Genomic DNA, 15,501 nt, shown 5'->3' with positions numbered 1-15,501 from the left:
ATAAAATCAAAACATGCGTTTACGAATGTTTTGTCAAAACTAATGTTACGTCACAAGCATTGAATAATGCGGGTGGAATACGATTATTTATTCAATGGCTGTTTTTGCTTACGGGTATGTAATAATAACATTTATACAATTTTTCAGTCTTTAATTTTTATTATTATTTATTTAATTTCTTGTCATTTAGCGTTTTTTACTCTCATCAGCGTCGAATTTCCTACACAAACTTTCAAGTTCAAACAGAAGGAGAAAATATTGGCATTGCATATTAGTTGAAAATTTTTATTTGTCATTTCTATCATCCCTCTTCACGACAAATGATAATAAGGATTACTTAATAGTAAAGAACAAATTATTTCCTTAATATTTTCTGAAAAAGTGTTATGACCTCTCCTACTTGAAACAACCATCAAACTAATTCCTACTCTGGTCTAGAAGACCTTCTTTAAGTTTAAAGATCGATATTTTACTCCTTAAAACATAAATATAACAAGTAAAACAAAATGAAGTGGATGCTGAAGATTTTTTCTAACTGATTTTTTAAGACAAACAATGGGTAAATTAATGCTTGTTTACGTCAATTGATGCAGAACAATTAGTTAGCAATCCAAATTTGTGTGAATAGAAAGGAGATAGGGTTTGTTTAAAATCTATATGGAAACATAAAGATGCAAAAATTGCTTGCTCAATTTTGAAAGCGTATAAGAATGTTTGACTTTCTTAGCTAATTTCCTTCGACTTTTTACAAAGCAACGAGAGAGCTTATTATATTTGAAAATATTATAAATTATTTTTGAATAGTGATACAAGGCTTAAGCCTATACAAGTTTTCCTATATAAAAGTATCTAATTTTATAGCACTTTTAATGATATAAAATTTACCACAAGTGACTATACATAATATTTTCATCAAGTTCAGTGGATGTGATGTTGAAAAGACGTGGATGAAAAGTTTGCAAATCGATTCTTTGCTTTTCTTCTAGCAACTTGATTATAAAAGAAACGTCAGTTACAATAAGTTCGAGTCAAATTCAAGTTGATTTCTAAATTTTCTTTACTGCAGAATTTCTTCATCCTCCATCATAAGATGCGTATATTTTATTGTTCTCACAATTGTAGTTTCGAATTTCCTATCCCTCTTAATTGCAAAGATTTTTTATTCTTTATTTAAAATATATGTGTCGTTTTATTTTCCACACAGATTGTGTGGAAGACAATTCACTATTTTTTTTAAAAAAATCATGAAATGTTCAGCAAAATGTGATAGCTAAAAAAGTAGAATTCTAACTTCTGGTAGGTTTTTGACAATTATGCCAACACACATGTCAACACACGAATCAGTGAAAATAAGTTTTAATTTTAACATGTCTGGAAATGCATTAACACCTTGAATTAAGAATTATTAAAAAAAATATTAAAAAATATTAGGTTTAGAATTCTCTAAAAAAAAAAAAACAACAACGAAGTTTAATAAGAAATGATCCGTTTAATATGTGGATTACAATTCACGCATTTTAATAGGTTTTGTTGCAGTGTATTTTACATAAAACACATGAAAACTACCTTAGCAATGGGATTAACTTTCGCATAGACTGAAAAATCAAATTTAGTTTTTATTTTGCGAATAAATATTTCCTTAATTTTTGCGAGTCAAAATTGCTCAGATAAAATTCAAATTTGATTTTCATAAAAGGAAACAAAAGCAGCCCTCTAGGCAGGTGGTTAAGTTTAGAACCAAAACAATGTAGCATCTTCTTCTTACTCTACTACTCAAATTTTCCTACAACGAGGAATATTCCAACAGGAGAAAGGATTCGTGATAATTCTAGAAACAATGTCATGAAGAAATAATGTTCCATTGTCTTTCTTAAATAACGAAACCTTTCTTAAAACAACAAATATGTTTTTTTTTTTTTTTGGGGGGGGGGGGATTGTCACGAGATCGTATTTTTACAAATTAGCAACTTCGTAAATTGCAAATTGCATGTTTCGAAATATTTCGTGTGGACGTAAATATTGGACAAATTCGCAAAAACCCAGAAATTTATCTTACGCGAAAATTGATCCCGTTAAGGTAATCAAACAATTTAGTTACATAAAAAGATAGATAGAACACATTGCAAATTGTTAGAGCTTAAAAAAATGTGAACGTCCAAAACCGAAAATGATGAAAAATATGGGATAAATTTTATTCCTTTAAAAATATATTTCAGTTTACGTCTGGCATGATTTCATGTCAAAAAGAAAATATTTAGTCAAAAATATTTGTAGTTTATTCAATAATGTTTGTATTTCTTTTTCTTTTTGTGTTGGAGGTCAGCGTACATTATCACACAAACATTATTTCGAAATATAAACCTCTTTTAGAATCCTCAAAACAAAAGAAATAAAACACAAGACACAAATTTATATTTTTCGCATAAATCTCAACATTTGGTTTGTCTTTTTAATAAAGCTTTTCCCTGTTTTCGTTGCAAACATAACGTAGATAAACGCATCACAAGCCATGCCAATGAAGAACATTACATTGAGTGCTCTTCTTAAATCATCAATGCCTTCTAAAGCCCCGACTGACGTGCAGAAGTGAATAATGTCTGGCACCACAACAAAGATCACGCAGGTTAATATAAGTAGAACTGGGAGGGACTGGTTTCTAAATCTCTTTGATCGCTTCCTTTTTCTGGTTCTACAACCTTTATCAGAACACACTACTTTGATTTCTTTAACATGTCGAGGATGTTCAGTATGTGTTTGAAGTGATGGTAATTTGTTTTGCGTATCTGACTGAGCAGGCTCTCTTTGATTCTTGCAAAAAAACCTTAATCGATTTTCACGTTCTCCTGAATTTGTATCAGTTCCATCTGTTTTACAATCTTCACATGTGGTAAGTTCTTTAGTTTGTGGACAAATTGAACTAACATTAAAAGATTTTTTTCTGCTTTCATTTGATATTGGTTCAGACAGATTTGTAATCGCTGTTTCTGACCATTCTTTTGGACATTTAAAGCTATAAGGACTTACAGAGTTATTTTTTCTTAACTTGTTGAGGATGTATATGTATGTAGTTGTTGCTATGGCAAGAAATATGATATCTAACGGCAGTGAAACGTACTTAATGTAAACGTCTATAATATTCCTTAAACCTTCGTCACTGTGATAGTGAAAATATAACAAAAATGCGAATAAAATTTGCAGAAATATTATCCAGCAGATAAACATGGTAATTTTAGTCTTTTTTCCCGACCAATATAAATGATATCTAATGTTTAAATACACTTCAAAGAATCTGTCCATTGTGAGTGCAATCATGACCAAGTAATAGACCAACACAAATGGGTAATACATTATGCAGGCAATTTTTGTCGCCAAAACAAAGCCGTACAACTTTAATGATAAAACACTGAATAGGAAAAAAATGCATATACATATCTCTGTGGCACTTAAATGCAAGAGAAAGATCTTCTGACTTTCACCAATATTTGTACTACTTTTGTACAATAAGTAGAAGCCAACAACATGTAGCAACAAAGGTATAAGTATTGAAATGCTTTCCACTATCCACATATCATGTTTTTAATTCTAACATTCAAAATACATATATATATACGAATGAATGGGCTGCTCATGTTTTTCAAATAATAATGACTTTTTATATTATATAAGTAAATCAAAGAAAATTTTAGGTTGTAAATGAATATTAGCAAATATTAACTTGACCATAACACAACTGAAAACAGATTTTTTCATACATTATTTAACGAGACTTTAATTTGCAAGAGGATATTAACAGAAACAAATTTACGAACAAAACCGAGATATGATTATTGCAGAAATGTAACTTCTATCACGTTAGAATACGTAAAAATCTAATTTTCTTATTTATTTTGGTAGGAGCACATTTTCTAATGAATACTTGTGTTCACTTTATTTTAATAGCAAAACAAATATGCACTACAAATTTATTTGGTTAAACAAAACAGCTGAACAAGCTTTTAATTTCGGCTAAATTATTCATTAATATTTTAAACACACAGTTGAAGTAAAACAGAAAGTCCGTTATGCGTCCAGCAGGTTAAAAAGTCATTTAGCGAGATTAACAACCCTAAATGGATGTTCATATGAAACTAACCAGCAAGAGTTAATTTAATTCTTGGGACTCATAAAATATCTATAATGGTAATAATGAAATAAACAAACATTATTGATCATAAAATTGTTATTTGATAACAAATACAAAATTTATCATACAAGTTAGGATTTCGAATTCCTTCAAGATATTGGATCATCGGCAAAAGATATAAACATTCTCATACATTTAGGGAGCAAGTATCTCGTGGTAATTAGCGGAATATGCTTTATAAGAATATAAGTCTAGAATTTTATTTGGAAAGCAATATTGTTTACAAATTTAGAGTAATAAAAATAATGACCAGCCTCGTCGGAACTTTGGTATTTTTTTTAAAAAAAAGCGTGTAGTTACATGTAGTAACATCATTTGTCTAATTAAAAATTAAGAATTGACGCAAAAGTGTGGCCTGAAAACTGTAGCTAGGTACATGAAAGAGTGTTTCCTATTTGTTCTGAAGATAACAATACAAAATCAACAACATTTTTTTACTTACTAGTAGCCGTACCTTGCGTTGCAATTTCACAAAATTTCAAGATACCATAAATAATAAAAAAATACTGATCAAAGACTAAGCAAAGACTGAGTGAAGAATGAGAGAAGGCTGATCGATGACTGATCGAGGACTGATCGAAGGCTGATCGAAGGTTGATCAAAAACTGATCGAAGATTGATCAAAAACTGATCGGAGACCGATCGAAGACTTCTCGAAGATTGAGCGAAGACTAAGCGAAGATTGCACGAAGACTAACCGAAAATTGATCAAAGGCTGAGCGAAGACTAAGCAAAGACTGATCGAAGATTGGACAAAGGCTAAGTGAAGATTCCACAAAGAATGACCGAAAATTTATCAAAGTCTGAGCAAAGACTGATCGAAGACTAATCGAAGTTTGATTGAAGATTTATTGAAGAATGATTAAAGGGTGATCGAAGACTGAGCAAAAAAACTGAGCGAAGACGAGCGAAAACTGAGCGAAGACTGAGTGATCATAATCCGCTTGTTTTTTATAGAATATTCAAATAGTTTAGAGGTTCATCTTAAATGTTTGACACTAACTCTGTTATAGCAGGAATTGTAGAAATGAAAAGAATTCAATTCGAAAGTGGTCATAAATAACTTGGATTAAAAAAAATAGTTGTTTAAATTTTTTTTGATGGGCAAAAATGCTTTCCCTTGCAAATTGATTCATTTTTGTATCCAGCTACTTCTATAGCAATATAAAATATCTATAGTGGTGTTACCAAAACACAAAGGCTACTCCGCTATTTTTCACGGGTTACCAAATAGTCTCTATAATAATAGTTGCATTTTGTCTGTCTGTTTAAAAGGGTATTTCTTTGATCTATCCGCGATTTTCTAGAAACCATAGCGCTGTTTAGTCGGAAACTTCATTTTAAAAATAAAATTATTTCTTTGATTAAGTCAATTACTTTAATTTATTAACTTATTTAAGAAAAATAAAAATAAGTTATTAAAATGAATGCATTATTTTATCACGCCATTTTTAATAATAATTACCCCCGTAATTCTCAATCGCCAATTCCGCTCTGTAGCCAGAGAAAACAAATAGGACAGTTTTACTCACAGTTTTATTACTTTGTTTTAATCGCTCGCACGTAGCATACCAATCAAAACGCCTGATTATTTGAAAAGCCAATACAAAGTTTTCGCGGCCTGGACATGCTAACGAAGGAACATGATGACCAAGGCCATTTCGGTTTCGAAAGTGCCCGTAGTCGTGGTCAGTTCTAGGGTTTAAATCTGTGTTCTTGTTCTTTTTGTAGTATTTGTTTTCTGTATGTTTTCACATGTTAAGATAAAATTATTGTCACAATTTTTAGCCATAAATATTAATTAATAAAAAATTAGAAATAAAATCCCCCAAAAAATGTTAGGCGAACACATATTCTGGTGATTCCTAAGCTTCGATAGACGAGAATTGCTCGGAAGCTAAAGAAGGAGAAAAGGAGAAACAATTATGTTTATATAATAGCTATTTCGAACCCAAGTTGTCGTTTAATATTGATTTTCTTTCTTTCCCCGTTTCTTTACAATAAAACATTTTTTTTTAAAGCTAACTTTTTTATTCTAAGGCTGGTGGATGAGATTCTCCTTTGTAATCTAGTATCTCCAACAAAAACCAAACATCTTCATCATAAAACACAAAGTTTATGAAATTTGAACCTGTCAGCAATGATGGGAAAGTATACGGAGTATCCATGCTCGTTATTTCTTTGCGTACGTAATTACGCAAATCGCTCGAGTAAAGGCCATTTCGGTTACGAAAGTGGCCGTGGTCGTACCAGTTCTAGGGTGTAAATCTGTGTTCTTGTTCTAAATTTTTTTATTCTTGTAATATTTGTTTTCTGTATGTTTTCACCTGTTAAGATAAATTTATTGTCACATTAAAATTAGTTAATAAAAATTAGAAATAAAATCCCCAAGAAAATGTTAGAGTGGATTGTGCTCCTCAGTCAAGGGAGTGGGGGTTGAATTATCCAGTGTTAAAGTTAGCGCAACAAATTGCACAGAAAAACAAACTTGACGTAACTATGGGATTAAATTGGCGGAGATTTTAATAGCTACTCTATGGACTGGTTTCTTCCTAAAAACCTTCCGTGTAAATCATTTATTACGCACTACCACTAGAGAGTATTAAAAAAAAACAGTAAGAATGGTTTAGGTTCTTTAAACACCTAAACGTGAAAATTCTTTTTCCAAACGTAAATCATAAAAAAGATTAAACTTCCTTTTAGAAAAATTATGCGCAAGAATGGACAATAATATGAGATATGTTTTTTACCGTTGCCATTAATTTTACCTACCCAAACTTAATTGAGCGTGAATAACTCTGCATAAATCAACCACTGACCTATGAATTTAGGTCATTTATTTACCTGTTATAGTTGAATTTCGCATTTCATCTTTGATATTGTAAAGAAGAAGAGATACTGCAAAAGGTACTTTTTTTCTCTGTTTTTTTTTTTTTTTGGGGGGGGTGTGGAAGAATACGACATTCGCGTGATAACTTAGTTTCATCCACTTCTTTTTTACTTTTTTGTGTCTTTTCAGAAAATTTGTTCAGAAAAATATTTTTGAGAGCTTTAATATATTTATAACTTTAAAATTTAAAACTCCATTCTCTCTAAGTGCATAGGGAATATCTAAATATTTACAAGGTGAAGACAATTGCGCCGTTGGATAAAATCTATAATTTTTAAAGAGCCCAGAAGAGAACAAACTTCGTGGGTTCAGACTTAACTTCTCTACATACCCCAACATTTTCTATTCTGCTCGAAGCATATCTACTCGACTGGAGTTATTCATCTATAAAACATCACTCTTAACATTCTCTCGTTTCGTTTTAACACCTGTATGCTTCTGGAATTGCAAAATAACGAAGATGCTTTTTCGTATTCAAACGAACTTTTACTGTATTATCGTAGACCTCAAAAGACACATTGCCCTGTATCATTGGATTACCGTTTAGCGCACATTTTTGATTTGCAAGTGAATTAATACTTCGAATACAGTAAAACAAAAAAGGCGCACTGATCCATAAAAAAGGCTAAACGTCATTTTAATAAAATTATGCGCAAAAATGAGCATTAATCTAAGATATGATCACATTTCCTTTGCACTTTACTTGTCCAAAATTAATTGAGCGTGAATAATTCTGCATAAATAAACCACTGACCTATGAAATAGGTCACTAACTTAACTGTTATAGTTGAATTTCGCATTTCATCTTTGGTATTTTAAAGAAGAAGAGATACTGCAAAAGGTACTTTTTTTCTCTGCTTTTTTGTGAAGTTTGGCAGGATACAACATTCACGTAATAACTTGAGTCGCATCCATCTTTTTTTTTGTCTTTTCGGAAGATTTGTTCAGAAAAATATTTTTAAGAGCATAAGGAATTTTTAAATAGTTACATGGGAACACAATTGCGCAGGTGGATAAAATCTAAAAACATGAGTAGTAAATAAATGATACTTAGTTATCAGAAATACATTTAATTCAATGTTCCAAATAACTTATTTTTAGACCACAATGTTGTATTCAACGTTCCTGTTGCTGTTGGTGCTGTTGTTGCAGGTGGTATCGACATTTTCATGTAAGCAATATTTTTAAAAAAACTGTTTTAGAATATAATCAGAAATATTTTCTGTGACAAGCGCTGTTGAAACTTAATGTATAAATATATTCCAATCATGTCATAGGGCATGTTATCAAATGGTTAGGTTTTTCTTGCACTGTGATTGGCTAATCTACACAAAATATATGCTATATTTTTGTTTTCCTCCGAGAAACGAGTGCAAATAGTGCAAAGAGCTGATTTTTTTCTGATTGGCTAAGGTAAGGTGCAAAATTGTGTCTGCGTAGTTCAAAATGAGCATTAAATACTATATATATATATATGCGTATGAGCAGTAGAGTATGACACTGATAATCTAGATATCCATTCCAAAACATATGATAAAATCCTATCATAGATCTAAAATAGTATTATCACGTAGCCACGAACGAAAATCATCATCAACAGTTCCGATATTGCCTCGGATATCAATTCTTTGGCATGTCAGTACATGTTGTGGGGTTTGAATTTCACCACAGACGCAATTTGGGCTATCAACTAATCCATTAAATACTATATGACTCCTAATCTAAACCATGGCCACTCCAAGAAATAATATACAAGAGGGTATATCTATTCATTTTTGTGAGGATATCCATGTAAAATATGCATATCTATCTAAGGGCTTACCGTGGAAAAAAAGTTCTAGAACAAAAGGCTATGCGTCTGATGAAACCCTTGTTTCTTAGGTAATCCCTTTACCCACACAACATCTATTCCCTAGTACACACGATATTCTGAATCCGTTACAGGAGAGTAGGGACATTAAATCTAAAAACAAAATTGTGTTTCCTTCAAACTTTTGTCACTTCTTCTTTGCCATACTGCAATTCTAGGAGAAAGGCTCTCTTTCCGTACTCTGCCCTGGGTATGCAACATTGACTTCTTACGGCAGCAATTTTAGAACTTCAATCAAACAAAAAGGCTTCAAAATGTAACTAAATTCCAATGATGATTAAGAAATGTTCATTATGCCACTTGAGTAAACTTTCTGGCGCTTAGTTCTTTGTTTTGCAAAAGATAATGTATATGAAACGTGATGTGACACATAGCTGTTAGAAACCATAACTTGCAAGACGTTGGGGTACAACGATTTTATGTAGTATATTGGATTTTAGTACTTGAGTACGAAAACAAAAAGAAGTACTATCTTAGAGTTTTTATGATAAACATGCCATCACTAAAAAGAACATTAAATTGTGTTGTACATTGTATAAATAAGAATAATTCATTAATTCAAACATGAATGATAAAACAGTATTGATTTCACCATCTTTGTGCCACATGTTGCAAAAAAAGTAAGTGGATAGGTAAGGCGGGGTAAACACACAGTGTAGTCTTTTTTATTTCCAAGATCGATGTTTGTTTGCATAAGTACACAGTTGTTAGGCTTTATTACCGAGCGACTTAAAATAGGCAAATATGTTAATAAAAAGAATAAAATAGACAATAAAAACACTGAACTTTAAATGTAATACTGAACATGAACACAAAAATCTGAACCTGAACAAATTTTGAACCGCAATATTTTTTGTTCGTCAAAAGTACACGAGCCTATACATTTTCTTTGTTAGCCTTTTAAGCTCTTTATGATGAACGCAATGATTTTCTAATTCTATAAAAAATTTTGTATTTTAGACAAATATTTTGACCTTTGACCTTTTTTGTTCTTTGGACAAACATATTGACCTGAATTTGCAACAAAAAATAACAATATTTGATGGTACCGACGTTATTTATTCCGTAGAGCAAACGTATTAACACAATTTAAGCGATGATTTCCTGACATTAGCAAGACAGTACCTCCATAGCCAGAAGACTTGATGCTTTTTGCAACGTTGCACCAAACTCTCTGTCTTTTTTAATTTAAAACACATTATTTTATTTTATGATTTTACATTATTGTCATAATCACAAACAACATTTGAACTGAAGAAGAGGTGATGCATTTTCTCAAATCTTATTTTTTCATAAGAAATAAGAATATGAGAGAGTATAAGAATAGCGCCGGCTCTCCGTGCATGCTACAACCAATATAGTAAAATATAGCATAAAGCGAAATATTTCATTCATATAAAAACGTGTTTAGTGTACTTGTAGAATGTTTGATAATACGGCAGACATCCCCATGTCTGCTAGATCATAAACTTTATTCTTGTTTGAATAAAATTAGCTGCTGTTGCGAGAGAGACATTTCTCTTTTCTCTGAAATTAGGTCTTCAAGTCATTTTATACTCTTATTCCATTTCAAGGTCGTGAAAGTTTCATTTTTTGATTTATAAAACACATTTGTTTTAGGTTCGTGCACTCGCACTTTTCGTCTCCTAATTCATACTTTTATTAATTTTTCGTCAACGGTTGTTTCACCTTGTCATCAATTCCTGCTACCTACGTCTTTGTTCATGTTTACCCACAGCATTTAGATCGTTTATATCATTTAATGACGAAAAGCTGTAATGAGAGTCGGTAGTAGTTGTTCACGTTACGACAAAATAGCGTGCACAGGGTGTTAACATTGACAACATTGCTTGATGATTGGTACTGTTGAACGCATTAGTAGCATCTAGTGCAAAGTTGACATGTTCAATTTTCTTATACTTATACTTATATTTGTTAATCCCTTTGACGTGTCGTCGATATATTGAAGGGGTGATGCACGACATATTTTGTCAAAATCAAACTTTGTGTTCAGAAACAGTCCAGCGTAAATGTTTGTCGGGGAAAATTAATGATGGGTAATTCAGTATCGGTCAAAGAAAAAAACACCTAATTTTTTGTTTATTTTCTTTATTTCACTCTAATACTACATCAATTTCATTATCATCAACAGTAATTTGTTGTTTGTTGCCAGGAGAATAATACCATCTGATGTGGAAACAAAATTAAAAATGAAAAAAAAGAGTTATAGTAAATTTTGCGGCACATTTTTCTTATTATTTTTTCTTCTTATTATGGGATTTACGTCCTACGTTGTACTTTTTATTGGTAAGGGGTACAATATATTTACAATACTTTAATGATAGCAAATGTTATAACATAATGTCCAATCGTTGTATTATGTGACTAATATAAAGCGTCTGTTTTAGCACCGGCATCTTTAGACGCAAGTCGATGTGAAAAATATGAAGGGAAGATATGTGAGGACGTATATTCCTTTGAATCACGTGAAGAATTACTCATTTACGTTAACCCAAGGTACAACCAAACTGTGATGGAAAATGAAGTCCGATATTTGTTACACAAAGCGAGAAATCATCCTCAAGTTGCTTGCATTGATTTTATCAAACAGATATTTTGTTATCGCTTTTTCCCAGTTTGTTTACCGACTAGCAGTAAAAAAATTACAGTGAAAGAAACATGTAGAGAAGATTGCGAGAAAGCTAAAAGTCACATTTGCTATACTGGAATAGAAGATGTACCAGAGCTTTCGGAGCGATTGCTTGAAGCAAGCTGCATGACGCTACCATTTGAAAATTGTCAACATGTAAAAATTCCAAGTAAGTTTCTCAGTTTTTAGAAGTACAATTCCAAAGAATCTCTACAGTTTGATAACATCGTGAGAACATGCTAAGAAAATAATGTATACAGTTATTTTCCTAAATGGTAAACACCATGCAACACTGTAAACGTTTTCTGCTTTTTTATTTTAGCCACAACTGAAGTAATTGAAAAGTCATGCCGCGTAGACAATTATAGGAAAGGTAAAACATTGCAATTTTTCTAATTATTTTTATTTAAATTTGTGGATCAAATTATAGACAAAATAGATTGCAACATATATCAGCAAATAGCAACAACCAATATTATTTTGTATTTCTCCTTTTGCAACAAAACTTCATATCCTTGTTGTAATCGTCTCATATATTAATATCTAGTTGCTAGTGTTGTGTGATCTTAAATTAACGAGTATTTCTGTAAGTAAATATGAAAATGACGAATTCGTTTAGCTGACATGATTAGTGATTATACCATATTCCCATACCTCAACAAAAAAAACTTTAAACAAAGGCCATTCAAAAGTTAACAGGTATATTTCAAGTGAAATTATTTTTTTGTAATTCTTGAGTAACTGGATTTGCAGTTTTTAATACATAACTTACTAATCATGTCGGTTTAACGCCGAATTTTGATTTAAAAGCTCTTAACTAAATCATATTTTTCTAACACTGACAAATCATTTTAATTACTTTGGCATTACCAGCCAACTACATTTTTGTCAGATCACAAACTTAATTGTTATAGGATATCTTTCTAAATAAAATTGTCATTGTTTTTATCTTTATTTCTATTTCAGATAGTGGCACAACTAAAGTAAGCATTCTACGACACAGTAACAATAAGGCAACTACCGATATTACATTTCCACAACCAATTGTGCTTTCTAAAATCAGACCACAAATTTTAAACACAACAACCTACGCGAAACAATCTATTTCCCTGTCAAAGATTTTTCAAATTAGTGATCTTAAAACCACATTAGGTATAAACAATTTAAAAATTCAACAATTGCGCAAATTTCTAATCCGTTCCTATCGCGTTAATTACTTCGACGATTTTACAAAGGACATCACAGCATACCTTGGTAAATTAACGAAGTACACACCAGACGACTATTTAACGTTAAGGAATGTCAAAATTTTTATTGAAAAGATTAACAATACTATTTACGTAGTTGCTTCAGGTAGACATAGACTTTGTGGTAAAATATTTAAGTATTCCATAGTCGCCGAAAGTAAAAATATGGTTATAATGCATGCTACTAGTGCAAATGCCATTTCTATGAAACTAATTGAATTATCTCATCGATTGAGAGCATTTCCAGTAGAAATCGAATCCATTTTAAGTCAAAAAATTAGACTTATTCAAACCCTTCGTATCACTGAACCAACGTGGAGTATCTTATGGTATGAAGGCAAGAAAGTTGCGGCTTTCAAGGGCCAGGGAACAATTGAAGTGAATGCTGAAAAGAAAAATGTGAAGGCGGAACTTATGATTGGAGTTGATCTGCGGTTTTGGATCGTTCGATTGAATATGAAGTTAACCTTGCAGGAAATTATTCGCATATTTGTCGAGGATCCGCTCTCTCCATTTCCATTTTCAAATGATATCAATATAGAGGACGTGATGCCACATGATGTAAGTTTACTTCAAAAAACTTTATTGAAAATGTAATATTTAACGCTTTTCTGAGGTTTGCTGAAACATGTAAGCTGATTGATAAGATTTTGTGCGTAATCAGTTGGACGGTTGTAATTTAAACTAACATATATTACTTTGTAATAATCCATACGTGAAAACACTTAATAATATAATATGTGATCTATATGAGCATAAATATCACCTTGAATATTCTTTTGGTAAAAAATAAGCGTTCAGTTTGATTTTTCCCATTTTAATAGATTGATTTCACATTTTCAACATCAGACGTCAAGTTGCCGAAGTCAACATATTTGGAGAAACAGTATAGCTTGTATAAAGACGCCAATAAAATAAACTCCAGATTGTCAATTAGAGCTACTGGCGAAACAAAAAAATCAAAAGCATCATTTTCACATTTGTATGGTGACAGGAAATTTAAATTAGACATCGATACTCAAGAAGATGGAAAAACAACGTTTCTGCTGCGTTTCGATGACAATATGTGCAAGCAGGTAGATCATTTATTATTATTATTAGTAACTAAGACTAGTTAAAAAAAGGTTGAAAAAATAGACAGCTAAATATCATGTTTGTGTTCCCATGTTGTTATGGTTTGCTTTACTTCATTGAAACAGAATATTAAAACCAGTTGCAAAAGTAAATCCTGAAATAAAATTCTGATAACAGAAAATGATAACAAAATTGATAACAAACAACGCAACTCAATTCATATCCATCATATAAATTTCCTAAAGATGCTCCCAAACAGCTAACTATAATGGCAACGCTTTTTAATAACAACTGAAATGGGTGCTCTAAGCAGTCGGATTGTGTAACCAAATAAAAAATTAGGAAAACTTTAATTTATTTTACTTTGTGTTTTTTTTTTTCAGGATAGGCACTGGGAAATGTTTGAGAAAACGTTGCGCATTCTTCAAAGCAAGACTAACAGCAGTGAGAATGCTCAAATCAAAATAAAATCATATTGTGATCATTGTTGTGAATCGAGATATGCAAATCTTGTTTCAATCAAGGGGGCGATTTATTGGGAAGCCTCTACATTTGACGTCTTTTCACCAAAGATAAATTATTATCTGGATTTAGATATTAATGTGGCGAAAAGAGAATATCTTCATATTTATCGGTTAAAGAAATATTTCATCAAGGCCGCGTGATATTTTAACAGAAATTTTGTTTAATTCCAAATACTTATCGGTCATACTCCAACCGTTAACCGATATTGTTATATCTAGATAACAACGGATTAAACAATTTCTTCCACCTAGATCAAGTATCAACTATACGATATTTAAAAACTTTCTTGCGTGAGATTGAGTACGGGATATTCTAATTGGTGTACTTTGTTTATTACAAGAGAATGGATGATGCTTTTTTAACTTATCTATACGAGTACAAAATATAGCTGTCATTTGAACATATAAATAGTGTACTGATGTTTACGCCATTCCTAATTTTACATCACATTAAGTTAAATTGTTATTAGCAGCTTAATAGGTGTAGCGGCAGATGATTTAAGTTCTGTGACTACATACTAAAACTATTAAAAAAACCTCAACAATACACTCTTCAGCGACTTCCATACTGTGTTGAAAGTAATGATAGGATATGGTTGATGATATGAAGTACTAAGATTATAATATAAACAAATCTTGTAAAAACAAGCTTCCATAATTTATTTACAATGAAGAAAATCTTTTCCGTCACCATGATAGCCTTGTTTTAACTAATGCCTACAATTTTGGAATGACGCGTTTTTATATTCTGTGTCTTCCACAATGCAAATGAGCCCTTATTACAATTTTTTTGCCATTTAGTAACCACGTGGGTTTTATTTTTAGATTCCGGTAAAGTTTTCTTTGACTTTTATTTTACTTTCATGCCTTGGTGAATGATTTAACTCCCAAGTGCCTTTCAAATAAATTTTAGACGACGGCGATTAGTTGTTGTGTTCCCTGCAAGAAGAAACAATAAATATTTCTTTTTCTCTCCAACAGTCATCGACTGGTTTAATACCTTTGGCACCTCAGCAACATTACTTGTCTTCATGGCACCTCAGCAACATTACTTGTCTTCATA

General features: G+C 31.4%; 1 protein-coding gene across 1 annotated transcript; it reads left to right on the top strand.

Moving 5' to 3' along the window:
• The first annotated feature begins 8,247 nt into the window (after nucleotides 1-8,247).
• Nucleotides 8,248-15,270, top strand: LOC130648406 (uncharacterized). Its single transcript, XM_057454455.1, has 6 exons — nucleotides 8,248-8,486; nucleotides 11,352-11,762; nucleotides 11,916-11,966; nucleotides 12,560-13,401; nucleotides 13,665-13,916; nucleotides 14,298-15,270. Exons 2-6 carry the CDS (start codon nucleotides 11,477-11,479, stop codon nucleotides 14,577-14,579), a joined length of 1,713 nt encoding a protein of 570 aa, XP_057310438.1. The 5' UTR covers nucleotides 8,248-8,486; nucleotides 11,352-11,476; the 3' UTR covers nucleotides 14,580-15,270.
• The last annotated feature ends 231 nt before the right edge of the window (nucleotides 15,271-15,501 follow it).

This window comes from Hydractinia symbiolongicarpus, chromosome 7 (genome assembly GCF_029227915.1).
Source record: "Hydractinia symbiolongicarpus strain clone_291-10 chromosome 7, HSymV2.1, whole genome shotgun sequence".
Lineage (NCBI taxonomy): Eukaryota > Metazoa > Cnidaria > Hydrozoa > Anthoathecata > Hydractiniidae > Hydractinia > Hydractinia symbiolongicarpus.
Note: the sequence above shows the minus strand (reverse complement) of the source record. Positions and strands in the feature narration are given on the sequence as shown.

Bases quoted from the DNA above. Each gene is read 5' to 3' on its own strand.
- LOC130648406 (XM_057454455.1), top strand. From the start codon at position 11,477: ATGGAAAATGAAGTCCGATATTTGTTACACAAAGCGAGAAATCATCCT. The intron at 11,763-11,915 runs GTAAGTTTCTCA...TTTTTATTTTAG, and splicing joins TCAACATGTAAAAATTCCAA to CCACAACTGAAGTAATTGAA. The intron at 13,917-14,297 runs GTAGATCATTTA...TTTTTTTTTCAG, and splicing joins ATGACAATATGTGCAAGCAG to GATAGGCACTGGGAAATGTT.